Source organism: Urocampus carinirostris, chromosome 4 (genome assembly GCF_059441175.1).
Source record: "Urocampus carinirostris isolate Australia breed hairy pipefish chromosome 4, RoL_Ucar_1.0, whole genome shotgun sequence".
NCBI classification, from domain to species: Eukaryota; Metazoa; Chordata; class Actinopteri; order Syngnathiformes; family Syngnathidae; genus Urocampus; species Urocampus carinirostris.
Genome location: NC_142352.1, coordinates 30,027,945 through 30,054,186, shown reverse-complemented (window position 1 = coordinate 30,054,186; position 26,242 = coordinate 30,027,945). Strand labels below are relative to the sequence as shown.

At 39.4% G+C, this 26,242-nt stretch overlaps 2 protein-coding genes across 10 annotated transcripts in view; one reads left to right on the top strand and one right to left on the bottom strand.

The window, feature by feature from the left end:
- tp53bp1 (tumor protein p53 binding protein, 1) overlaps nucleotides 1–5,927 on the top strand; it is a 36,738-nt gene extending 30,811 nt beyond the window's left edge. For all 8 annotated transcript variants that reach the window (XM_088334112.1, XM_088334119.1, XM_088334116.1 and 5 more), the window contains 7 exons: nucleotides 1,899–2,105; nucleotides 2,177–2,347; nucleotides 2,987–3,178; nucleotides 3,256–3,350; nucleotides 4,381–4,577; nucleotides 5,379–5,515; nucleotides 5,589–5,927. In XM_088334112.1, coding sequence (XP_088190238.1) covers nucleotides 1,899–2,105; nucleotides 2,177–2,347; nucleotides 2,987–3,178; nucleotides 3,256–3,350; nucleotides 4,381–4,577; nucleotides 5,379–5,515; nucleotides 5,589–5,797 — 1,208 coding nt within the window. In that variant the 3' untranslated portion in view covers nucleotides 5,798–5,927. The remainder of the gene's footprint in view (nucleotides 1–1,898; nucleotides 2,106–2,176; nucleotides 2,348–2,986; nucleotides 3,179–3,255; nucleotides 3,351–4,380; nucleotides 4,578–5,378; nucleotides 5,516–5,588) is intronic.
- On the bottom strand, nucleotides 399–26,133 carry tubgcp4 (tubulin gamma complex component 4). Of its 2 annotated transcripts, XM_088334120.1 has the most exons (18): nucleotides 25,976–26,133; nucleotides 23,287–23,415; nucleotides 22,935–23,057; nucleotides 22,046–22,099; nucleotides 20,278–20,334; nucleotides 19,303–19,382; nucleotides 18,990–19,191; nucleotides 17,536–17,701; nucleotides 17,325–17,449; nucleotides 17,069–17,119; nucleotides 16,587–16,692; nucleotides 14,384–14,491; nucleotides 13,581–13,722; nucleotides 13,311–13,488; nucleotides 10,453–10,587; nucleotides 8,512–8,628; nucleotides 7,449–7,588; nucleotides 399–6,295 (listed from the first exon to the last, which is right to left on the bottom strand). In XM_088334120.1, the coding sequence occupies exons 1-18, from the start codon at nucleotides 26,051–26,053 to the stop codon at nucleotides 6,289–6,291; spliced, it is 1,998 nt and encodes a 665-aa protein (XP_088190246.1). In that variant the 5' UTR covers nucleotides 26,054–26,133; the 3' UTR covers nucleotides 399–6,288. The 2 variants fall into 2 exon arrangements, with proteins under 2 accessions (XP_088190246.1, XP_088190247.1); XM_088334121.1 differs by lacking the exon at nucleotides 399–6,295 and having other exon boundaries at nucleotides 7,445–7,588.
- Between the last annotated feature and the right edge of the window lie 109 nt (nucleotides 26,134–26,242).

Genomic DNA, 26,242 nt, shown 5'->3' with positions numbered 1-26,242 from the left:
ATTTATTTACATTTTGTGGTGGATATTTTTATTAACGTTCTCAAATAATTTATTCAAACAAATGCAAATGACATGAGTGCATGTGTCAGTTGGCAAGTTGCACACAGTGAATGAATTAAGTACGCTGGTCGGATTGCTGGAATTCTCACAGACTAATTATGGGAGCAAAACACCACTTTCACTGTTTGAGCTAGGAATTGGCTTTCACAAAAGAATGACCCTACTTCCAATAATTAGCCCGGTAATAGCATAGTAATAAGTTGTTCTCTTAAAAATGCATATCAAACAGGATGCCTTTTTCTCTAATTAGTAACAAAAAGTAGCTCTCAGCTTGGAAAAGGTTGGAGACCCCTGGTTTATATTTACTATAAACACACCATATAGATTTTAGGCACACAAATGTTTCAGTTTTTATTATATAAATACAATGCACATTTTACAGTATTAAAAGGATATAAATGTTTGTATTAAAAGGGTTTTAGAACAAAAGTCAAGAGAGTCATCCCAGACAAAGCAGCAATGTCATGAAAATAGAAAAAAATATTTTCACCAATGTCAAAAAGACAACAAAAATACCTTATGTTGCACCATATTTGGAAAATAATGTCAGTAGTGCAAATAAAGTGTCATTTGGCTCTCATTCCCAACCTTTGGCTCTCTCATACAAGGAAAAACGCCCTTTGGCTCTCTTGCCATAGTGACCACAGATAAACAGTATTTTGTTCAGGAACAGTAACTTGTTTACATTTTTGGTTGCACTCTGTTGCTCTCTGTAGGGTGAGTATTTCTGAGGCCTGAACATCTCCCCAAGGGTGACATACTTTGATTGTATAGATCCAAAGAGAAAACATTTTGAGGTGGGGGTGGAGGCAGGGCGGATGTGATTATTGTGAGATTTCCCAAATTGAAGTTGGGCGGTTGAGTTGATGCGTTTGAATTAAAATGAGTGTAGTTCTTGCCGGCATGAGTACTGCATTTATTTTCATGTAACGCACATTATATTTAATCATTACACTATTTTTATTTACGATACCACAGATGAATGTTAGAGAACGAAGAAAAAACTAAGTCGTGTAGATATACATGCAAAAAAGCAAGATGAGGGAAACAACTCTTTGGTGTATGTAATGACTAATCTGATTCTGAAGGACATTTAATAAGTACATTTTTACAATTTTATGTTAATAATAAATAAATGAGTAGAATCATTAGTATTCAACAATTATTATCACTCTCAATGCTTGGTTTTAGCTGAGAAAGTCAGTTATATATTGATTTTTTAATAAAAGAAATTAGGAGTGCGCGTTATTCATAAGTACGGTAATTCCCACATTTTCACCTTTTTAGGCCGTGACCAATTTTCATGCCTGTTTTTTAACGTGGGTATGTAAGTATGTGGTGTTGCTACAGTAGCAGACCACTTAAAAAGTCCACACTGCGCTTCCTGTTTCCTCATGTCATTTTTACTTTCTGGTAGGGGTAGGCGGCTTGATCTGGCTGCACTTTTACGCTCCCATTGCCCTTTTCTCTGCCTAGCAGGCAGGATGCAGCAGGGCAGCCAGTGACCAGGTATAGGAAGGGGCTAAAAGTATGCCCGTCAGTTACTCACACAGACATGGACTCAGAGGGTAGCAGAGTGCGTGGACGAGAGGGGGGCCAGATGTGACTTTCTGAAAAAATGAATGTAGGTGCAAAGTATCGATCCCAGGAGAATAGTATTGATCTAATACAAAACATCCACTTGCCTACCCCATAAGTCACATTGATTCAAAAATTCGCAGCAGAATTATCGTTCCAGTGCTGGGTCTAAACGAGACCATTACCTTAACATTTATGAGTTAAACCCAGTCACGAAGTATATTTTGATCATACATATTGTTTATCTGTCCTTCTGTAAGGTTTGGTGAAAGGTTACAGGACAGAAGGCCAAGATCTTTTCTATAAGGTGGAGCAGGAGGATCAAGAGCAGGAGGGTCAAGAGCAGTGGTTTAGCAGGACGTCGGTCATCCTCTCGCTTGAGCAGGGAAACCGACTGAGGGAGCACCACAGCCTCGGCCCTTATGAGCCCACCACACCCCTGGCCAAGGCCTCTGACATCAGTCTAGGCAAGTGTCATCATAGTCCTTCCGAAAGTGAGAAAACAATTCAGGGCTAAGCATTCCTGTTGAATGTGTAGATAATCTGGTGGAAGGTAAAAGGCGGCGCCGAGGAGCCGTCGGCGGAGCCAACACTCCGGATCGCAATTTGTCCAGCAGCCCGCGAAACCCGGGCCCCTCCAAGCGCAGGATCCGGACCTCAGACGAGGACAGCTCTCCGGCCAAGCGAAGTCGCAGGGGTGCCACAGCTGGTACAGAGACTCTCTCACCCAAAGCATGAGTGGACCCATGTCATGCTTTTGATTCAACCATTTTTTCTTTTTCATTTCATCCTTCTGTCAAGACTTGCAATTTTAATTGATACCAAACATTTTTATGCCATCCAATTTTAAGCACCATTTTAAAAATTCTATTTAGATTTTAATTAGCGTGTTTTAAATATTGATAATATTGTACGTTTTCTCACATAAAGTATCTATATCTATCTCATTGCAGCCCTTGGCACTTTCTCAATTGTGTGTTGTTGTTTTTTTTCTTTTCATTTTCAAATGATTGATATGATGCTGCTTTCAAATATGATGGTCAGATTTGATGTGTTTTGTGCTGAGCATAAGTACCCTGACGCCAGTCGTGTGCTGATTCCAGTCTTTCGTCCCTGCTGCTGAGGCTTGTTTGGTAAATGAACACCAGGGGGTGCTGTGCTGTGCTGATGTTGGTCGTCCACAGGGTGAAAGGGAATAAAGCAGAACGTTTGGAACATCACTGGTGTTTCTCCTGGCAGTAATTCCACAACCACCACTGTTTCATTTGAAATGTTTTTCACCTGTTCCATGTGATCTGGTTTTCTACTTTATTTGCTGTCCTCTAAAACTACCCTTGTTGTCCTGCAGTTCAACCGGTCGGTACGTGTAACACATCGGGCAGCGGCACCGACCTCCCTGGGCAGCCGTGCGACCCTGCCGAGTCGCACGGCCCCATGCCCCGAAGCGCCACCCTCTTCATGGGCTTCGCCTTCATGCTCACGGCTTCGTCCGAGACGGACCGGCTCAACAATCTGCTCAGTAACGATCAGGAGGAAGCGGGTGAGACTTTGAGATAACTACAGCTGGCAGAACCATCCGAGCAGCTAGATTTTACCCTTGACGTTTTTTGTGAGCAGATGACATTCAGACCGGTCCGTTTAATAAAGCGTACACAGAGTCTCAACTCCTGGCGGGCGGAGGTTTCGTCCTGCCGGACTTCAATGAAGAACAGGTAAGTGCCGATTTGGCCAGGGGTCAGCTACCCAAAATGTTGTATGAGCTATATTGGACCCAAAAACAATTTTTTCTGGAGCCGGGAAACAATGAAAAGCCTTATATTTAAGCCTTATTATGCATTCTGTATGTATCTATGATAGCAACATAAGCCCACTATCAAAATGACTAAGTTGGATGCAGCTCATCCTTTGGAGAATGATGCACACCTAAATTAAAGTCTGACAATATGGTATAGTCTAAGTAATCCAATTTTTTATGTCATCTTAATGTTGAAGATTCGGGAAAAAAAAATTGAACGTGCATAATGTGCCCCTTAATCTGGGTAACAAGAAGAGTGCAATTAAACGCAGCATGGAATTATGAAAAAAGGTCAATATATCACATTAATACAGTTTAAGTTTGAATTTTGTGTAGTTAGTTTTCTATTTTTAGCTCTGGGGTCCATGACTGATCACACACCTTCCTGGATTGTGAAGCAGGCCCCTCAAAAGAGGCGGGGTTTGGGCCTGCACAGCTCTTTTATGAACGGCAACAAGGGAGAGAGGAAAACAAGCTGGAGATAATTGCACTTGAATGTTCTTTTGCAGCTATGTTCTCCAGGCAGGAGTTCAAGCTTAAGACATGGCGTCACAATACACGATTTTGCCGCATTCAACCATTATCCTGTGATGTTCAAACCCAATACCCGTGAGAGACTGGCAGTCAAACTTGTCACTTTCCACACTGGAATTCGTACCAGCTGATCTTCCCTTCGACCCTTAGTTGAAATTAAATATTTATTCTTTTCATTTTTACAGCATTGTAAAACATTAAGTCTTTGTGTCATGTCCTACCGAAACAGTATTAAAGACAAATCTACCATCTTTTTCAATTTGTAAACGTGTTTGGAAAAGTGCCATGGCACCACTCGCTTGCACTCAAGAGCCGCATCTGGTTCCTGAACCGCGGTTTGCCGACCCCCGGATTAGGTGAAAGTCCTCATTGGTTTTGAATATCGCCTTTCTTCACTGTGATTGTCTCTTCAGTGCAAAGCAGCCTACCAGAGTCTTCTCATCGTTGATCAGCACTGCCGTACCAGGAAGTATTTGCTGTGCTTGGCCAGCGGCGTGCCGTGCGTTTCGCATCTTTGGGTGCGAGACTGCTGCAGGGACAATAAACTTCTCAACTACAGGAACTATCTGCTGCCTGCTGGCTTGGGACCGGACGGAGACACAGTTGAATGGTAACGTCTCTGATAACTTTTTCATATTGGTCACCTGCAATAGAGATTTCTTAGGATACCAGATAGTCCACTGAAACCTAAAACGGAGAATATGTAAGTTTCACAAAGGGAGGCGGGCAGCCGGAATCAAACCCGGGACCTCTGAACTGAGGCGGACTTAACGGTTATTAAAAACAATTTGTATAATGTTGTAGTGTTATCATATTTACTCATGTTCCCAATCTTTTATTGGCTTTGATACTGCGTATCAATGAGCTGTCAGTTTTCAAAGAATAATCGTAACGGTAATTATGCCCCAAATTCACCCTTGCAATTAATCCCTCCAATAAAAAGTTTTCCATAATCCGGTTAGCCAACACAGCTTTCTTTAAATTATTCTTATTCCCACCGTTAAATTTCAAGTTTTTCCTCGTTCACGCTGGGTGAGAAAGCTAAGGACTTCGCCAACTTTATATCAAAGCGGCACTTTGAGGAAATTATAATTATATAATGAGTCAGGTCAAGTCATGTTTATTTGTATATACTCATAAGGACACACTGGTGCACACGGGCACTATGGTAGGGACCCTTGCTTTAGAGAATGTATCACTGTGGTAACAGCCAAGTTTAACCAACTTGAGGCTAAATTTAGCCAAATTAAACATCGCGGCTTAATCCCTTAATTTGATTTTGTGCAATATCCCCTAGTGTATGTGTGCATGGTGCCTCCTGCAGATTATGGAAAAGCTCAACATTTTGTTGGGTTGTACATTGTACCAGAACCTTTTTCCTCCACACCCTTCTCTCGATTCTTTCACGCAGGCATCACCGCAGCAGTCCCTTCAAGGACCTGCGTTTTTTCCTGGTGTTTGAGAAACCGGTGGAGCTTTGGGGCCAGCTGGTCAACCTGGCCGGAGCCGCTTCCGTCCGACACTTCCATGCTGACAAAGACGCTTCCGGTAAGGAGGACGAAAAATGCGGCAAAATCGGGAAACGTCAAAGCGAGCCATGTTTTCTGACTTTGTGTCGTAGATGTTCCTGAAGGCAAGTATGATGTGGTGGTGTCAGACCATACCTGTCCACCGCTTCTAGAGAAAAATGTGAAATCACTTCAACTCCCTCTGGTGTCTCCCGAGTGGCTCATCCAAAGCATCATCTGTGGCGAGCGTCTTGGTTACCGGAGCAAACCTCAGTATTGCTACAATTACTCATTGGCAACTATGTCGTCGTCGTCATCGTAAAGCGTGTGCGGGCTTGGGCCGCCTTCTACCTTACGAACTTCTCAGTATTTGTTCTGTCGCATGCCTCTACTGTAGGGTACATGATTGTGTTTTTATGGCCAAATAAATGTGATCTTTGTTTCACTTTTAAGGATTGCCTTTTTTATATGGGATATTTACAGTTCATACCACCCAAAATCCAAGCACTTTTCAAACCTTGAAAATCTGAAACTTAAAGACTTCAAGCATCCGTACAATCCCTGTACTCGGGTGTTCTTAGGAGGGACCACGTTGAAAAGCCTTTTTGTAGACTTATTTGACAATGAGCCTTCTCTTGTGGCGATTAGGGAGCAGCCTTCAAACTTGGTGCTGCTGAAAGTCTGATGAAATAGCCAAACGGATGCTTGATCCAAAGTAGGTCGGTCTTGACTTGACTTTTAACATCAAATAAAAAATCTTCTTAGGACGATGGGAGCTTATGGGCATCTGTTACGGCAAGTCACTGGCTCGTCTCAAACACTAGTAAGAAGCAAAAAGGACACAAAAATATTCATAAAATTGTCAATCAGTGTCTGAAACTCATGACAAAAAGTTATGGGACACCAGGGCAGACAATTCTGAAAAGTTGCCTACCCCATTTTTCACAACTAATCAGGAAAAAAAAAACCATTGTTGCAAAGTATTAAGGATTGATAATCAGAATATATAACAGAACAACAAAATTCCGTTTATTATAAATCTACTTATAACATTCATTGAATGGATATGACATCGCTGTTTGCCATCTGCCATCAGTATGTACCCGTATTCACTCATCTTCATTCATGCAATGTTTGCGTTGCGTCGTTTGCTACAAGCTACGTGAACTCCTCTTCCACGATGCTTTTAATGGACGTTTACGTTTTGTTGTGCCATAAATTTTGTTAGCTTCTTTTGAATCTTTCTTCTGGGGCTGATGTTTTGGCTTGATTCCTAACCACTTCTCCATTTTTCTTGTGTTCTTTGTGCGTCTACTTCGGAAAATGATTTTCAAATGTGCGACCTTATAACTCAGGAAAGTCCGAAGCCACGAAGTTATTCGATGCAGGCTTCTGATTGGCTGCCAAGTATGCAAATTGCCAACGCTCCGAAATTCCGAAATTTCCAAACCGAAACGAAGATTTCGAAATCGGAGTAAAGCAAACATCATTCAAAAATAATTTAAATAATGAATAAAATAAAACCGAAAAAAAAAAATGTTTTTTCTTTCTTGAAAAGTTGTCGGCCACCCGGGCAAAGACATTGTGTAAGATGTACGCCCAGCGTAAAAAATGCACGCCCCGGGCGTCCAGGCAGACATTATTTCAGACACTGGTCTAATTTCTGAGGATAAAAAAGGCGTTTCTTTCATCCATTGTCTTTTCAAACATTCATGCTTTTGTTCTGCTCCCAACCTCAAGATGATTTATTCCGGCTTGCCTTGTCGTCCATGATTATATTATGTATGGTCGGCTTCTAAAGTAAGCTTAATGATAATACTGAAAAACTATGGTAAGCTAAAAAATTTACATTCTTTGACTGATCCGGCCCGTCTGAGAACAGAAAGTCTGGAGCCAAAACCGAGTTGGACATGTCTGGTATAAAGTCAGACTGACAATTGAAGTAAGCTGAAATAATCAAAGTTGTAACTCACCTGCCAAGGGTGCCTCCAGCCTGCGTGTAGTACTTGTTGTAGTCCAGTCGCAGCAGCAGCTGAGCAAGATCCGAGTTGATCTGATGATTCCGTACGCTTGACAGAATTTTAAACAGGAGTGACGACTGCCGTCTAAAGCCCTGAAAGTAAATGCGTTTAGTCCCCTTTACGGTTATGAGCAATACCGGGAGTAACACGTTACAAAGCAATTACTTTTCTCGGTGGCGAGTACTGTGATGCGTTCATATAAATTTGTTACTCCGCTGCTCATTAAAAACAGTTCATTGATTTTTAACGCCATCTAATCGGTACCTGTGCCCCCTCGCTCAGGACGGATAAATGAACCCTCAGTCCGCCGGGTTCACATAGCCTTTCACCTGATTCAGATAGACTTGGCATGTATACATGGCCAAATTAAAGCACTTTTGAAGGACTTTCAAAGCCAATTTTCCAATTTCCCCAGTACCATTAAGAAAAAAAAACCCCGGTGTGATTCATGTGGTTTTGCAAATCCACAGATATACATACCATTTACAAATTCGATGTCTTGCCTGTGCATTTAATCAAGACATAATTTTTAGATCTTGAGTAAATCGCAAATATATTCATTTTTTGAGACAAACCTCTCACCATTGAGGTGTGTGAGGTAAAAATGACAGTAATATGTAGCTTACATTTTCAGTTGCAGGAAGGTCTTCCCCTTAATTTATCTCTGGAAAACTACCTCAATATTTTGTATGACCCATAGTAAATATCCGTAATTCATACGTTATATCTGCACAAATACACTTTTCATAGTGCCCTGTTGAGGTGGAGCATAAAACTATCCCTTTTGGACGCAACCCGTAGGGGGCGACGAAGCGTCATAAGGCAATGCCCAACTCACTAACGCAAGCTGTTAATAAACACAAGGGAAGAAATGCAATGTCAACGCGAGGCCACCAGAGAGCAGTGTTTAAACAGATTTGTTGAGAAACACAGCATCAACTTTAGCCAAACTTAAGCACTTTTCAATCTTTGGAAAAAAAAAAAAAAACCTGCTTTAAAGTACTCATCAGCCCACCTTGACGAGGATGTCCAACTGAGCGCTTCCCCTCTCGTCCAAAGACGCCACACTCGGACTAACCAAAGCACAAAAGTGTTGGCAGAGCTCGAGGATCTCATTCAGGCAGTGAAAAACCTGAAAACGGAAAACTCAGATTAGTGTTGCGGGTTAAGCATCAGTTCATAGAGTTTCTCAACCTTTTGAGACAAGGTCGACGCTTTACATTGAAAAAAAAATATATAAATATAATTAAAATGCAATTGTCGATTTGATTTATTTTGTTAAAGCAGGGCACTGAAACTTATAGCCCAAGGGTTCGTACGCCTTTTCCCGGGCCAAATTCAAGCATTTTTTAGGGACTTTCAAGGCCAACTTTCCAATTGCCTGAGTACCATTAAATGAGGAAATCCTGTTGTTTTGAGGTGACCAAGTGCAGCCCGTCGGAAATATCATAAGCCAATTATTAAACCAGCCACTGAATGGGGCATAGAAAAATAAACTGAGTATCTGTGCTCCATTTCATTCACATTAGCTGCAGTTTCTGTTCATCCATCCGTCCATCCATTGTCTTCTGCTTATCCGGAGTCGGGTCGCGGGGGAAGCAGCCTTAAAAGAGAAGCCCAGTCCTCCCTTTCCCCAGCCAACTCCTCCAGCTCATCCGACGGGATCCCGAGGCGTTCCCAGGCCAGCCTAGAGACAGCGTGTCCTGGGTTTCCCCCGGGGCCTCCTGCCGGTGGGACATGCCCGGAACACCTCCCGAGGGAGGCGTCCAGGAGGCATCCATATTAGATTCCCGAGCCACCTCAACTGGCTCCTCTTAATGCGGAGGAGCAGTGGCTCTACACAGAGACCCTACCGGATGACTGAGCTTCTCACCTTATCTCTAAGGGAGAACGAAGACACCCTGTGGAGGAAGCTCATTTCGGCCACTTGTTGCATCAAATTTTTATAACATACGGCACTTGATGACCTCAAACTGTAGAGCTATTGATTGATTCATGTCAGTGTAATATGTAGCCTACATCTTCAGTTGCATGAGGTTCTTCCTATTACAATTTACCACTGGGAAAGGCTACCTGAAAAATTTACATAGCCTTTAATTAATGTCCATAATTGATATTTATTTCTTGCACTGATACACATTTCATATTTCCCTGTTTAAGTGTATCATGTCGCAAACCGTTAGCAAATAAAAAAAACATAGTTAAGCCAGTCATCTCCGGGAGTTACCTTTAATATGCCTGGAAAGCACTGACTCTCTTTTTTTGCACACACTGCAGCACGCGTGGATTTCCTCCGTTTTAACCATCGTTTGCATTTTTAGTTTTCAAGCCATCCATCATTATAACGGCAACCACCCGCCATCTTGGGCTGATGTACCTGTACATGATGCTTCACATGACAACGCCATAAATACTACTGTCATGTCGGTGTCATGTTTAAGCAGACTTTGTCTTCGTTTGATATGTGGTCTGTCGAGTTAGACTGCTGAGAAACATGGCAAGAATTTCAATCACTTCACCTAAGATTTAAGCATTTTCCTGACCTTGAAAACAGAACATTATAATCCAAGAATTTTCATGAATTTCAAGCACCCATAGGAACCCTGGAAATACGAAATAAAGGTTTAGGCAGTGCATGGGCAACAAGATTAGACTACATCAGATTAAACTACTATGCCGGGCCTACTAAAGCCGAGAGTATATCCTTTACTGCTCTCTAGTGGCCAGAGGGAGCTTTTTGTCTTCTTTTATTGAAAAGTCATCATGACTTTTGATAGAAATGATGTAGACACTAGCTTCTTTTTTGACCGGTTCAGAAATTTATGGCGGGCTGTATATTTGCAAAGACCAATGATATAAAATTGCACCGTATCTTGAGCACACCATACAGTGTTTTATGGCGCATGGTTGAGAAACTCTTTGCCTGATCTATTGAAAACGTGGTTTGATTTCATACCGGCTTCAGCAAGATGAAGGACTGGGCCAGCAAGTTGCTGAGAAAATGGTCATGGGCGAGTCTGATGCTCTCAAAATCTCTGGTTGAGTTGATTTGCTGAAGCAGCTGAGAGAATTGGGACTCCAACACATCCACCTGCAGACAATCAGTGCATGAAAACACCATAAACTGTTTAACATCTTTCAGCAGCATTTTTTGTTGTTGTTTCGAGTCACTATGCAAAGTGCGACCTGGCTGTCAAAACAGTCAAAAATGAGTTCCCCACAGGCTAAAAATGCAATCATATACAGTGGGACCTTGGTTATCACGGTTAATGGGAACCAAAACCACCAGCGAAAAGTGAAAATCTGCGAAGTAGCGACGCCCCTTCAAAAATCTTTAAAATAATAATAATAATAATAAATTATTTTATTCTATTATTATTATTTTTTTAGACCTGCAAAGCTCTGAACCCGCGAACGTGGAACCACAAAGTAGCGACGCCCCTTCAAAAATGCTTAAAAAAAATATATATATTTTTTTAATTATTTTATTATTATTTTTTAGACCTGTGAAGCTGTGAACCCGCGAACATGGAACCACAAAGTAGCGACGCCCCTTCAAAAATGGTTAAAAAAAAAAAAATAATTAAAAAATATATATATTTATTTTTAAATTTTTTAAAAAAAAATATTTTATATTTTATTATTATTATTTTTTAGGCCGGCGAAGCTCTGAACCCGCGAACATCGAAGCGCGAAGTAGCGAGGTCCCACTGTATAACTCCTTTTTCTCCCGAACCATAGTTCTTGCTGTTCCAAGGTGCAATGCACATCCTGGAGCTGGTTTCAGCAGAAACTTGATGAAAGAAAGTGCACATTTTTTTAGTTTTGAACTGTTGTGCTAATGTGTGACACGGCTGCCTAAAATGAGCACCCTGACTGCTCAAAAGGCAATATAAGAACGCCATTTTCTAACAAATCATGAGGGCGAGTACAAAATATATTGCTTTTCTGAGTTGCATTTCACATTCTGAAGCTGGCTTCAGTAGGCATTTGTTGAAAAAAAGTTTGTATTTTTGTTATAAAAATTGTGACCTGGCTGTCAGAACTGTTGAAAATGCGCTTTCCGCAGGCTAAAAATGCAATCATATAAGAACGGCTTTTTCTCACAAACCTTTAAGGCTAGAACCAAAATTCTTGTTTTTCTGAGTTTCATTTTGCACCCTGAAGGTACTTTTGGCTAATATTTGTCTTAAATAGTCCACCTTTTCAAGTCTCCACCTGTATGTATGTATGTATGTATATATATATATATATATATATATATATATATATAAAAAGTGTGTTACCTGTGGTGTTCCGCAGGGTTCAGTACTTGGCCCCCTTTTTTTCACCATTTACATGCTTCCATCAGGGGATATAATTCGCAAGTATAATATCAGGTTCCATTGTTACGCAGATGTCCCTCAACTATATCTCCCGAAGGAGGAATCTGCCCCACTAAACTGTGGAAACTTGGAGGCCTGCCTCACTGAGATAAAAGAATGGATGTCACTCAACTTCTTGTGCCTTAACTCTGAAAAGACCAAAATGTTAGTTATTGGTCCATCTAAATGCCGTGACTTGTTCTCAAAAACTGCTCTGACCATTGACAAATGTAATATCACCCAGAGTGACTCAGTCAAAAATGTAGGAGTCATATTTGACCCAGATTTGTCCTTTCAAACACACGTTAAGAATATTACTAGAACAGCTTTCTTCCATCTTTGCAACCTTGCTAAAATTCGCCCTATGCTGTCTCAGTCGGATGTGGAGATTGTAATTCACGTGTTTGTTACCTCCCATCTCGATTACTGTAATGCACTACTCTCCTGTCTCCTGAAGTCCAAAATCAAAAGCCTTCAGCTGGTACAAAATGCTGCAGCAAGGCTTTGAACTAAAGAAAAAAAAGTTTGATCACATCAGTAGCTCAGGAGGTAGAGCGCTCGTCTTGGGATCAAGGGATCCCAGTTCGAATCCCGGCTCTTCTGTGTTACATGTCGAAGTGTCCTTGGGTAAGACACTGAACCCCTAATACCCCCAATAAGCAGGTTAGCGCCTTACATGGCTGCAAGGCCGCTATTGGGAAATGTGGAGCACATTGTAAAGCGCTTTGAGAAGTCATTGACTTGAAAAGCGCTATATAAAATGCAGATCATTTCATTTCATCACCCTGATTTTAGCTAACATGCATTGGCTCCCCGTTAGCTTAATATGTAATTTTAAGGTTCTGTTGGTAGTATACAAAATCATGCATGGACTTGCTCCCTCATATCTTTCAGATTTAATTTCCTCCTATGTTCCGGTCCGGAGCCTTTGCTCTGAAAATGCTGGTCTACTAGTGATCCCAAGAACCAGGAAGAGATCCGCAGGTTCGAGAGCGTTGTCCATTCGGGTCCCGGTCCTGTGGAATGCTCTTCCCCCAGAGATTCAATTTGCAACCTCAGTGGAAGTGTTTAAATCTAGGCTTAAAACACACTTCTATTCTATAGCATATGAATAACCTTTATTTTATGTTGACAATATCTGTTTATTATTTGTTATTGCAAAATCCATTGCAGCCTGGTCATCCTGGAAAGGGGATTACCTCGTGTGTGGTCCCTTCTCAAGGTTTCTTTATTTTCCTCATGTTAAGGTTTTTGAGTTTTTCCTTGCCTTCATGTAGGTTTTAGATCAGGGGATGGTGTAATAATAGTCTGTGGTTTGCATTCATCTGTGGTCTGTGCAGCCCTTTGAGACTCTTTGTGATTAAGGGGTTCACAAATAAACATGACTTGACTTGACATAAGGTGGAAGGATGCCTCATTCTCTCCCCAATGCTTTTAATTTGGCTGTTACCTGCAAGTAGTACTGCAAGTTATCGATCAGGAAAGCCATGTGGTTTCGCAGCCTCCACTTGATAGCGTCTGTCTGGCTGGACTTGAGATGTTTCCTTTGCATCTGCAAAGCCCAGCAATGCTGGAGCTGGGACTGAACCCGGCGCACACTCAAAAGGTACCTGAACACCACATTGTATCTAAACAGAGAAAAAACAGGAAAACTTAAGAGTTCAACAAACAGCAACTCAGTGTAATTTCAATTGCTTAGGAGAATAAGTTGAGGACGGACTTTTCCAGTACAGCCGGAGTGAAGAGGATGTGCAGCGGCCACTGAACTTTGTAGATGAGGCCTAGCGCAGCCCAGCCAGTGAGCGGCACCTCTCGAGGGGAGCTATCCTGTGGAGGAGTTCCGTCTCTGGGACCCGCTGTCTCTGAAGATACACATTACATTTGATCATTTAGTCATTATAATTATTTCACATTATTTTCTTTATCAGTACTATGAGTCACATTTTAGGTTTACTGTACAAATTTTATTTTTTAAGATACTGGACTAAAAACATCCACTGAACATAAAAAAAAAAGGATAATTGATGCCGGTAGCAGCGAGTGAGTCAAAAATCTGAAGATGCAAATGAACTATTGAAAGGTTTATTGTTTAGTAGACACTCAAAATAAAGAGAGAAAACATGAATAAATTTTAAACTTGTAAGGAGAACAGGAGAGGACAATGCAAAATTCCAAATCATTTTTAAAAAAGTTCCTCCCTAGCTCTTTCATTTTATTAAATCTCCTCAATTTCAAAAAGCAGATCCTCAAATTACAGCAACGTTATTAGCCAATAGCAAAAATGGTATCAACAGAGTAGAATAGTCAAAATAAAGAACAACCTTGGTATCATAGGCAATCTCCTTTGCAGATGTTCAATATATAAAAACAGAGACAACCAGAATAAACAGATCAACAATTTTGAAAATAACACTATAAAGACAAAATGATCCAATGACACATAAATGACCTTGAGTAAAAAGTGCTTTTGTTTTTACCCATTTTTCAGTCTATCACAAATATAGTTCAACATTGCATTCTGACCTTTACTGTCCTTGCCCTGGTAGTCAACGGTGAGGTGCAACAAAGGCAGGAGGTTGTCATCATCCAGCAGCACCTTGTGAGCTGCTTGCTGAAAGGCCACGTTTACATCTGCGTGAGGAAAACAGCAATATCGACATCAGACAGATGAGGCATTCAAGTACAGCCTCTTCCCCAAAACATATATTTTGCCATAAAATTGTTTCACAGATGAGGTGTTACATTGCTCCTGCCACAACAGCGTATTAGGTTGAATTAACCTTTTGAAATGAAAAGAGACTTAAACACTGCAGGGAAGTCAGTTTGAGACCTGCTGTGGCTCGAACTGGGTAGAAAGTATACCTTATTTGCAGATAGATGAACATGCAGAATCAACATGCCCTTGAGCAAGGCATTTTAATTACAAGTACAATTTCTTTATTATGTGCAGTAACTTTGGCAAAGTACAGTGCCCATCAAAATTATTGGCCCTCCCAAGAACTTTGTCATATTGCCACATTTCAATATTCAAACTAAAATACGAACATATTTTTAAAGAATTAACAACTTGGGAGAACGAGTCGAAAATAAGAACCAAATGATTAACATTTTACATTATATTCACAAAGAAAAAACTGAAAAGTAGGTGTTGCAAAACTATTAGCTCCATGTTCTCTCAGCTCAGCCAACTGACTCCAGAAGTTCCCTGATGACTTCTGGATGAACTAATGTTGACCCTATTGACTAACAATGACAAAAACGTGTACTTGTGTGTCATGAGGTCTCAGTTTAAATGCACCTGCTCTGTGATGGCCTCAGAGGTCTGTGAAAGAACAAACAAAATTATAAAGACCAAAGAACACACCAGGCAGGTCCGGGATCAAGTTGTAGAAAAGTTCAAAGTAGGAGGAAAAAAAAAATCTCCTGGAGCACAGTGCGAGCAAAATTATAAAAATGGAAAGAGCATAAAACCACTGCAAACCTACCAAGAACTGTCTGTCCCTCTAAACTTTTGACCCAAACAGAGAACCTATCAGCAATAAAGAAGCCATTATCACATTGGATGAACTACCAGCATACACTACTGAGGTAGGACAATCTGTGAATAAAACAACTATTAGTCATACTCTGCACAAATCTGCCCTATATGGAATAGTGGCCAGAAGAAAGCTTTTACTGAAAAAATACCATATAAAGGTCCATTTGTGGTTTGCAAGAAGCCACATGGGAGACAAAAATAACATGTGGAACAAGGTGCTCTTGTCAAAAGAGACCAACATGTAACTTTTTGGTCTGAATGCTAAGCGTTGTTTGGTGTAAGAGTAACACTTCTTATTACCCTGAAAACACCCCCCTCACTGTCTGACATGGTGCTAGCATTATGCTCTAGGCTTGCTTTTCTTCAGCAGGGACTGGAAATATTATTGGAGTCGATGAAAAGACGGAGCCAAGTAGAGGGTAATTCTAGCAGAAAATCTGTAGAAGCCTGCAAGAGACCTTATAATGGGGCACATGTTTACTTCTAACAGGACAACGACCCTAAACATAAAGCAAAATCAACAATATAAAGGTTTTCGAATGGCCAGGCCAAAGTCCAGCCCTCAATCCTATGGAGCGTTTGTAGAAAGATCTAAAAAATGCCGTGCATAAACCATCAACATCAAACCTTAAGCAACATGAGCTGCTGTTTTGTATGGAAGAACGGGCAAATATTTTTGCAACACCTACTTCGAAAATAGTTATTTACTAGCGTAATATAAAATGTTGAATTTAGTTTTATTGTCACTATTCTGTCTCACATATTGTTGATGTTTGGAGAAGATTTTACGTTTTTTTCCATCTATTTACACCTTTTAGCCACATTTTAGGTGTCAAAAATGAAATGCACGAAATTGGACTTTTATGTAAAATAATCAAGCATAAATCGGATGTTGCATTAAATGGATTAAACTGCAGAGAAAATTAACATGAGTAGTGAGGAAAACACTATAAAATGAAATGTAAATATTTTGCCATGATCTGTCCGTGGCAATTAACCCTTTACTCCATTAAGAGAAAGCTTGGTTTGTTTTAAGTTGCATTTTTCTCATTTGAAAATAATTTAACTTATTCAAAATAAAATTGGCACTTTTTACATTTTAGCCTCTGAGAAATGAATGACATGAATGATGTTTTCTTTTGAGTATGTTTCATTCCAATGAAAGCACATTTATTTTACTTGCTTTACCATGCTCCGTGACAGCTGTCGGTGGTGTCCTTAGCATGTGCTGCGCAAGATCAATGAAAACCTGGTAGAGTTCACCACGCCCCAGCAAGTAGAAGTCCTTGATAATCTGAAAGAAAAGGCGATAGTTACCTTATAACTTTTGGGTAGTCTTGTTTCTTTTATCAGTTGAAGACCACATTAAAAATAAATTAATCAATAAATAAACATGGGGTTCCCCAAGGTTCAATATTAGGCCCAAGGTAATTAATCATAATTTTATCACACATTGGAATGTCATCAGAAGACACTGTGCCAGTTTTCCAAGTTAAAATGATGACACGGAACTGTACACTGCCGTGTCCTCTGATGACACATGTCCTATTGATATGGTTTTAAAATAAATTTTAGATCTTACATTACAAGAATTTTCAAAAATTTCAAGCACCCATACAAACACTGTACATAATTTAACATGTACACGAAAATGTGACAGTAGATCATACCTTGAGCTGCTCGAGAAGCTCTGACTCCTCCACCATCAGATTCCAAAGGTGCTAAAGGACATTAAAAATGTAAATGTCCCATTTAAAATACAGACAATCGTAAAACTTACAAATGGCACCTTTAAGAGGTCAAAGTAAAATTAAGTGCAAAATACACCTTGTAAGGATTAAAGCATTTTAATTTCAACCTGAAATTTCAAATACAGGCTAAATAGCCCTACCTTTTAATGCAGATTACAATACAAAAGTAGCTTACCTCTGCCACTGTGCTTCTAATACGATCAATCAAATGTTCAAAATCAGCCAGGCTAAAGAGAGGCTGCTGCTTAAGACGGTGCAAATCAGCAGCAAATGCATCCTCCTGGTGCTTCAATATGGAGCCTGCAACAGTCAAGCATCATTTTGCATGTTTAGTCCACTCAAACGGGGCTAAGCTGGCAGAAGCGCACATTTGCTGAATACGCTACCTGCCCTAGAAGGACTGTGGTTATGATTTTCAAACATCTGCACAGACTCTCCAATAAAGAGAATCTTCTCTGCCACTCGTATTGGGATGTAAGACGGCAACATCTCCACTCGCAGGGAAAACTGTTGAAGTGACGGTGCCAGCATGTTCTCCTCCTCCACCAGTCTCTACCAGGACACACAATGACAATGTTTGGGAATCCGTAGCAGTAGAGTAATCCCTGGTGGTTTACTTTTCGCGGTTTTGATACTTTGTAGATTTGGAATAGTCTTTGACATTGATATTGCAATGTTTTGTGCATTGTGTTCTGCAGCAGACAGCACACAGCAAATGCCATCATGGGGGCAGTTTGTGTTAGTGTGTGTGTTTGAAAGTCAGAAGAGTGCAAAGAAATGGTGATCACCAGCAAGTGCTGAGTGGATTGTTATCAGGTCCGAGAAGGGGATCGAGGCGGAATAGAGAGAGAAAGCTATCGAGGTTCTGAAAGTCTGGCCTACTGCTACGGCCGCGTAACAAGCCACCCCCGCCGAGTATCTTACCAACACCAGAGCTATTATCCATGATACGGATGACCTGGAGCTACAACTCGTGGGGAACCACTGCATTTGGGAAAGTTGTGTTTAATCGTCACAGAGACCTGGATCAATTTGAAGAAACCTAATGCTATTCAATGCCAGCCAGCCGCTCTCAAAATCGCTTTCTTACATTGCAAGAAGAAGGCTTCCAATTTTGCTGTACATTTATATTATGACAACAAAGACCATTCAATTCAACTGAAATTTGGTGTTTTTAGTCTTAAATTAATAGTTGTTATTTTGTTGCATTTGTATATTCTGTTGGTAAAGACATCATCTCAGGGTAAGTTTGACCTTCGGGGGCTTTCATGAAGGGGCAGCGGTAATTCGTGGATTTTCAGGCTTCGTGGGGGGTTTTACCCCCAATACCCGCAATAACCGAGATGATACTGTATTGCTCATTTTATCACGTGCACAAATCTGAATCGATTCATGAAAATACAAATTCCAACAAATAAAATACGTCAAATAACATTGAAAAAATATAGGCGGAACTAAAAAGATTCTGTTGCTGCCTCGACACTTTAAAACAAGGGTTTAAACTCTATTTAACATATGGCCACATCTGTGTGATGTCTGTCCTAAAAGGGCATGATGTAATGTCTAAATGTAATGACTCCTTAATGTAAAATAACTCAATTTAGTATTTCTTCAAGTCACGAACATGAAAGTTGCATTGATATATTAAAGTTACACATATCAGTGATTGGAAAATTAAATTTTCACCCAATATTAATAACGAGGGGGAAAAAATGAACGTATTGAAATAATTTTAAAAATTGTCCATTAATCATTGCATAATCAGAATCATGAGACTTGAATTGTATTGGAAGTGTAACGGAAGTACCCAAAGGTCCCCAACCCTAGCAGTGCTTCTCACCAGGTCCTGAAGTTCTCGCATTTGTTTGCCACTTAAGCCGGCGAGACCCAAGTCTTCCTCGTCGTCTTCTTGGTTTGCAGCAGCCCCTCCAGCGCTTGGACCCTGTTTGACGAAAAACTCCTCGCTTTGGTCCAGCAGTAATCCATGCAGCATCCAAGCGGCAAGCTGCTTGTACATCACGCCATGACACACGGCAAGGATCCTGAAAAAGGTTCCAAATGACATGCATTTAATAAAGAGCAAGTTTTTAAGGGGAGATTATTAGTTTTATGTTTTTACAACGTTGTGAATTTTATTTTGCAGACTGTATTACTTTTCTAAGGCGATGCGTACAGGAGGGAGCCCCCCACAACTGTGCTTGTACACTGTCTCCAGAATCTGACATCCATGGATCTAAAGCAGAGACATTAACCAAAAGGTTGTCACCAGTGATAACACATATTATTCATAATAATGATAACAGATTTTATTTGAAGCGCCTTCAATGACACCCAAGGTCGCTGTACAAAACGCAGTATCAGTATAAAAAACAATTTTAATCGATAAAACCACAAGAAATAAAATAAGATTTGATAGAAATGTACAAGTACGGATATTCAGAGTTCGTACACCTTTATGATGGCCAAATTTAAGCACTTTTTAAAGACTTTCAAAGCTAATTTTCTAAGTTCTCCAGTACCATTTAAATAAGAAATCCTTTCAGAATCACGAATCTTGCAGAGCCACAAATGTATCTGTGATTTACATATATGGTTTTTAATCTTGCGTGTGCATTAATCAACACATAAAAGTTTTAGATTTTTAGACATGTTTCATAGGTCCTGTGTAGGTGTAGCATGTACCTGTGCTTTTGGACGCGATTACCCTTCATATGACAATGCTATACGAACTAATGCCAGCTACCGTTAATCATGAGGGAAGAAAAAAATGCAATGGCGAAGCGAAGCCACCATTGAGCAGTGTTGGTGTCATTTTAAAGCAGACTTAGTGAGAAATAGGGCAAGAATTTCAAGCATTTGTAAACACTGCCTAAAAATCAAGTAATTTTCAATTGTGAAAGCACATTAAATTAAACTATCTTCGAGTATTCAAGCACCAGTACGAACCCTGTATATTGGCCTGGGGTGTGTGGCAAATGACAATTCAAACTGCAGTGTTTTGAGTCTGGATAAGAAAAGTGTGGTGGTGCAAAGATGAGGAGGGAATGAATGTTTTCAAACGTACTTGTTTAGGACATGAATAAAATGTATAAATCCTTAACTGCATTCCACTAGTTTTAAGTCCTTACCTTTTGTGATTTAATCGTCTCAACCACCACCATCACGGAGGGGAAAAGCAACTGAAACTTTAGAGAGAGGAGAGATGTAAGAGGTTTGAACATTTACATGCTCATGTTCAACTTTCCAGGGTTTCTGTGGATATTTTCATATGAAATTTATTACCTTGGGGCAGGTCTGAGAAAACGTTTTGTGTCATGGCCAGCATTAAGTTAAAAATGTTAGCAAAAGGGCCAGAAGACAAAAAACAGTATCTACTAAAAAGTCTTGAATCCGATACCTCGGAAAAGATCTAAGCATTCTTGAAAAATATCTTTTTTGCGTTTTTTTGCATGTTCCATTCATGCTAAAATAAAAAACAATCACAACAAATTTGTATTTTTATTTTAGGATAACAGCGACAATATGCATTCATAAATAGAGAATCAAACAGATGTTTCTCTTTTTGTCTATACATAAACAAATAACCAATTTGGTTATAAAAGCAAAATAATAAACAATGCATTTTCTAAGCACTGTATACGATAATATGCATTCAAAAACTCAAAATGCAAAACAGTTAGATCAGAAGTTTTCATTCAATTTGATAAATATCTCAATATTATGCTTAGATTTTTAACATTTTCGCCCCGTAGTTGGTCTACCTCTGCCTTAATGTCTTGAAAATAAAAATGCAATTGGTACAACACACACCAATATATACACAAAACATAGCAATATTAAGCAAGGATTTCCATTAGTTAATTCGCAATGAATTATTAACTAATTGCTTAAGTTATCTGTTCCTAAATGTTTGGTAAAATCTCAAGTAATTCATTCTCTTGGGAAAACAAATAAGTGGACAAATGTGGTTAGCATATAAAAAAAGTAATTTCAATATTTTGTTAATTAATACGATGATTTTAAATTGAGTCATTTATAGTTAGTTACCAGTAAAGATATAATGAGTTTGAAACATTAAAACGATACTGTATTATGGTTTATGTTGTTTTTGTTTTTTTTAATTCTGGCAACTCTTACGAGTTACCTAACCCCACAAATATTTTGTTTACTGACAATAATTACTCTCGAATCTCGTAAGTGCAGGGGATTGGCAAACTTTAGTCGTGAGCTGTATAGAAAACATAGGCAGAGGACGGGAAAGGTTGATTGATCGTATTGGTAGATTAAAAAAAATTCTTGGCATTCTCATATTTCATACATGAGGAAAAAAGCTAATGTGGGCCTATCCAGTTTATCTCCTTTGAATTTATGAATAATTATACATACAGACAGCTACTGTTACATTAATTGTTTTATTTGTTTATGAATCAAATCAATTTCATTAAATTGGTTTTGAAACACTGAATGAAAGAAAGGGAACTCAACATTAAAGTGTTTCTTTTTTCATGACATTTGAAGAGTATCTTGATAAATACATGATAAAAAATAAAAACTGTAAGGGACACTGGGGACAAGATTGGCACAAAAATAACATTTTTGTTATTTGGTAGTACTTTTATACCATCATATAAATGATCATTTTTACCTTTTTCTATGGGCGGGCCAAATTAATAGGCTTGGCGGAACCACGGGCAGTAGTTTTCCCACCCCACGGTTAGTGACTCATTTACACAGATATACAAAATAAAACAAAGTTTTGTCTGGATTTTTATGCTTCATGACAATGTGTTTTGTAATTCTTGACTCAGTTGGGAAAATTAAAGGAGTCTAAATGTGTTTGGAATTGGAAACCCTGATACTTCATCAACATTTTTCACAAGTGTTTTACAAGACTACCTGATCAAGTTTATAATTCACGTTGGATATTGTCAGGTGGGGATCACCAAGAAACTGAAAATGAAACACACAACATTAACATACTTTCTTCTTGAAAATACCCATACAACTCAAATAAATACAGTGTCTTGCAAAAGTTTTGGTCACCCAAGAATTTGTTGACATATTGCTATAAAAGCATAATGGCCAGGTGTTGCCTGGCTTGACGTTGGCCCGGTATTCGACTGGGGCGAGGTTTTTGGGGCAGTGGTTTGTTGAAACAGTGCCAGGGAGCCACTAAAACACCCCCAGAAGCTTAAAGTACAACTGTGTACATTTTCATGAAAAAGGGTTCAGCCGTTTCGGAGCCTATAAGCCACATATGAACACACAAACACAAAGCGGGATCTATATATTTAGATAGAAGTTAGGATTTAATAGTTTAGTTTTGGATGGATAGATTAGATTTTAGGCTTCAAACGTGTAGATAAAAAAAAAACTCAAAATATTTTCTGAAAATAAACCTCATTTGATACAAAATCGTGAGAAGAAACCAAATCCATTCAACATTTAATATTGTGCTAGTAACAGGTAAAAAATAGAAAAGAAGACATTGCAAAAATAGTCATTTAGGTCAGCATTGAATCTTTCAGAAGTCGTCGGGGAACTTCTGGAGTCAGTTGGCTGAGGTGAGAGAACAGGGGGCCTAAATGTTTGCAACACCCACTTTTCAGTTTTTTTTCATTGTAAATATAATAGGAAATGGTGAACCACTTCACTATTGTGTCTCACATGCTGTTGATTCTAAGAAATTATTTTCATTTTTGTTTAGCTTTAGATTTGAAGGCTGAAATGTGGCATTCTGACAAGTTCTTGGGGGTCAATACTTTCGCTAAACACTGGTTATTACCTCCTGTTCAAGGTCCAAAAGGGCTTGCCTGTACGGTTGTAGCATTGAGTCCAATCCTGTGCAAAATGCACGAAGGTAAATCCCATGAAGTCCTGTCTGGCTGGACTGATTCGTGTGATGCTCCTACAAAGAACAGTTTTGAACTCTTCAGTGAAGCACAAACTACAGATAATTATTCATATTCAACAGTAAAATTGTTCAGAATTTCTCCTTCCAATGGTAAATACAATTCTCAAAGTTTGGTAATCCAAGATGCAAGCACTGATACTCTTTTTCAAAGAAATTCATTTACTATTTTTAACTTGGAAAATATGGAGACCATCTACATGCAAAGTGGGCATTTGGAACTTACTTGTTGATGCACATGTCCAGTATGTTGCTCTATGAACTCTGTAAAGCGTACGTAATCCGAGCCTAATTTACAGAGCCGATTGAGAACACTGGCCTCACTTGGGTGAAGGAATGGTAGATCTTGGGATACCTGCAGGTACACATTTTATGTTCAAAAGAAAAAAGATCATTTTATTATAATGTTGTATGACCTTGAGAACCTGTGGCTCAACACTATCACATTAATACTGGATGGTCCAATTGTTGATTGCTGTCTTTTGCTAAATGTTTTCCTGAGAGAACATGTTACTGTATTGTCCTTTCCAGTGGCTGAATGAGGGAGGACGAGCCTGAATGTTGCACATTGCATACATGCATGCCATCTTTTAGAACAGGGGTCTCAATCACGTGGCCTAGTTTGTTGGCCTTGTCTTTAAAAACAAAACAAAATTATACATATTTGTAAATGTCTATTCCCAAGGATATCAGTGTATGGGATCATATTAAGACTAAAATGTTGTGATGTTAAGTTGATATGGTGGTGTGTTGTTCGGATCAGGATTTAAATAATGTTGGGATTTGGAGATTCAGTACGGTGTGAGAAGTGTGCCTGGTGACCGAGAAACAGCTAAAAATGGCAGTAACTTCAAGATGTAAGAAACATTTGTTTGTAATTTTGGCATTGCCTATGGTTGGCTGTGTTATACAGAGTGTTCCAAAAGTCTTGGACACATTTTGAAATTGATATTTCAGAAAGAATTAAGGATATAAATACACATCTGGTAAATTCAGAAAGCTTGTAATCTCAATTTTTACATGAAATGTTTAATAAGAGCATCATCGATCATCAAGATGATAGTCAAATTCTAGCCAAACCCATTTCATTGTAAATGTTGGAAACAGCTTCTATACGTGATAACTGTTCTTGGAATAGGGGGTACACAAGAGTCCATTATTTATTTTGCGCGAATTCAAGTACACGAAACGCCTTTTCTCGATGTGTGAACCCCATGAGTGGGTCTGAAAAGATGTAAAAAAATCAATAGCTACTTCCCAGCATGAGCCTCATATCCAACATAGATGAATAGGCGAGATGGACATTTTCATTTGAGCGTGAGGCAGCAAAAGTTAATGCAGAGTTTCCCATACCATGGGAAGATTCTGGCAGGCCACTAGAGTTTAATTGGTCCCTCCAGAGTCTCATAAACCTGTATCAATAGAAAAAAATGCTAATATTTTTAGATATCATTTATCTAATGGTGTAGAACGCGCATCCGTGTATAACCCACACATCTAATTCTTTATCAGAAATTAGTAATAAGTCCTGCCTCACTTCTTCTTAGCTCAAACTTTGCTGTTGGAAGCAGGAACAGGAATTGAACCCAGTTCGCAGCTGTGAGAGCACCAAATTCTAATCATCAGACCACCAGCTGTTTGACATGTGAAAAGGTAGTCGAGTATCTCTCATTACCACACTATTTTTTGTCATGGTACCAGAGACGAAAGTTAATTTTGTTGTGTGTTCCATATGTTATAATGACAATCAATTTGTCACTTACAATGTTTAGCAAATAATATAACAATAGAAGAATAGAAAGTCACACATCGATCATAGATCTAGCTTCTGTGCTCACTTCAGGGTGACGATAGCCAAACATCAAAGAAAAACGGCTTCAAATAAGAAAAGTATGACTTATTTGCGGTACTTTTATTTAATCAAATTTTTCAATGTTTTAATCAAGCAATGTTAGGTGCCAATGCTAGTTGGGACCCCCACAGACTGTCCACCGTCCAGGGTCTCACAAAACTCTATGATACACACTGCAATAAGTTGACAAAATCATTGAAATTAAGCAGAACCAGGTTCAAAAGCAACTCTTCATAAGAACAACACTCCAGACATTCTGTTGTCAACAAATGGAAACGTATTCAGTTATTCTCGAGAAAGCCCTGGGGTTTTCTAAACCATCTCTTACAACATATCTTTTCAAGCAATCCTTTGCTTAAAATGACATGATAGTTGCACTTGCCAAGGTGAAGCCACGCACACCTGAACTGTTACCTAAAAGGCAACAGCAGAAGACTGACTTATTTGCTGTTCTGTAAATTGCCCAATGTTGGTTTTGTTCTGCACGGTTCATCTTGTGCACCAATAGAAAAACAATGTCTTGATTTAAAAAAGGAATGTTATACTTTACAAAAAAAGTAGGATTTGGCGAAGGAAGCTATGAAATTGGTGGGGTTCGGTAGCTCCAACAAGGTTAAGACCAACTGGGCTAGTGGCAGTGGAACAAGAAAGTAGTCAAGTCAAGTTTGTATAGCCCTTAATCACAAAGTCTCAAAGGGCTGCACAGAGCACAGATTATTGCAAACCACAGACAATTATGACACCATCCCCTGATCTAAAACCTACATGAGGGCAAGGAAAAACTCAAAGCCTCATCATGAGATAAATAAAGAAACCTTGAGAAGGGGCTGCACATGAGGTAATCCCCCTTTCGGGATGACCAGGCTGCAATGGATGTTGCAATAATAAATAACACACATATATCGTCAGCATAAAATATAGGTTATTCATATGCTATAGAATAGAAGTGTGTTTTAAGCTTAGATTTAAACATTTCCACTGAGGTTGCAAATCGAATCTCAGAGAGAAGAGCATTCCACAGCACTGTAATCATCGTAAAATGTCGGGTCGTGTTAAGTTTTACCTGTAAACCGGTCCGCTTGTTCCATGTGAAAATTGTCCCTGGGTATCCACTCATTGCCAACAACAATTCGTGAATCATTTTTGTTGATGGTAGTAAAGCAGAAATTAGAATCCGCGACGATGCAACCAGCAGCCATCAAAACAAAGTCCCGCCAGAGGTGTCGCACATTGATGAGATCATCATCACAAAGGCATGTTGGGAGATTGTCATACCACAAATTGATAACTTCCGTGTTTCATTTTTGTCTGATCTTTATTGAACGTCATC

Excerpts from the sequence above, each read along its gene's own strand:
- tubgcp4 (XM_088334120.1), bottom strand. The coding sequence starts at position 26,053 with ATGATTCACGAATTGTTGTTGGCAATGAGTGGATACCCAGGGACAATT. Across the intron at positions 17,120-17,324 it reads TTAGAAGCACAGTGGCAGAG|CACCTTTGGAATCTGATGGT; the intron begins GTAAGCTACTTT and ends AATGTCCTTTAG. Across the intron at positions 16,693-17,068 it reads AGCTTCTCGAGCAGCTCAAG|ATTATCAAGGACTTCTACTT; the intron begins GTATGATCTACT and ends CTTTTCTTTCAG.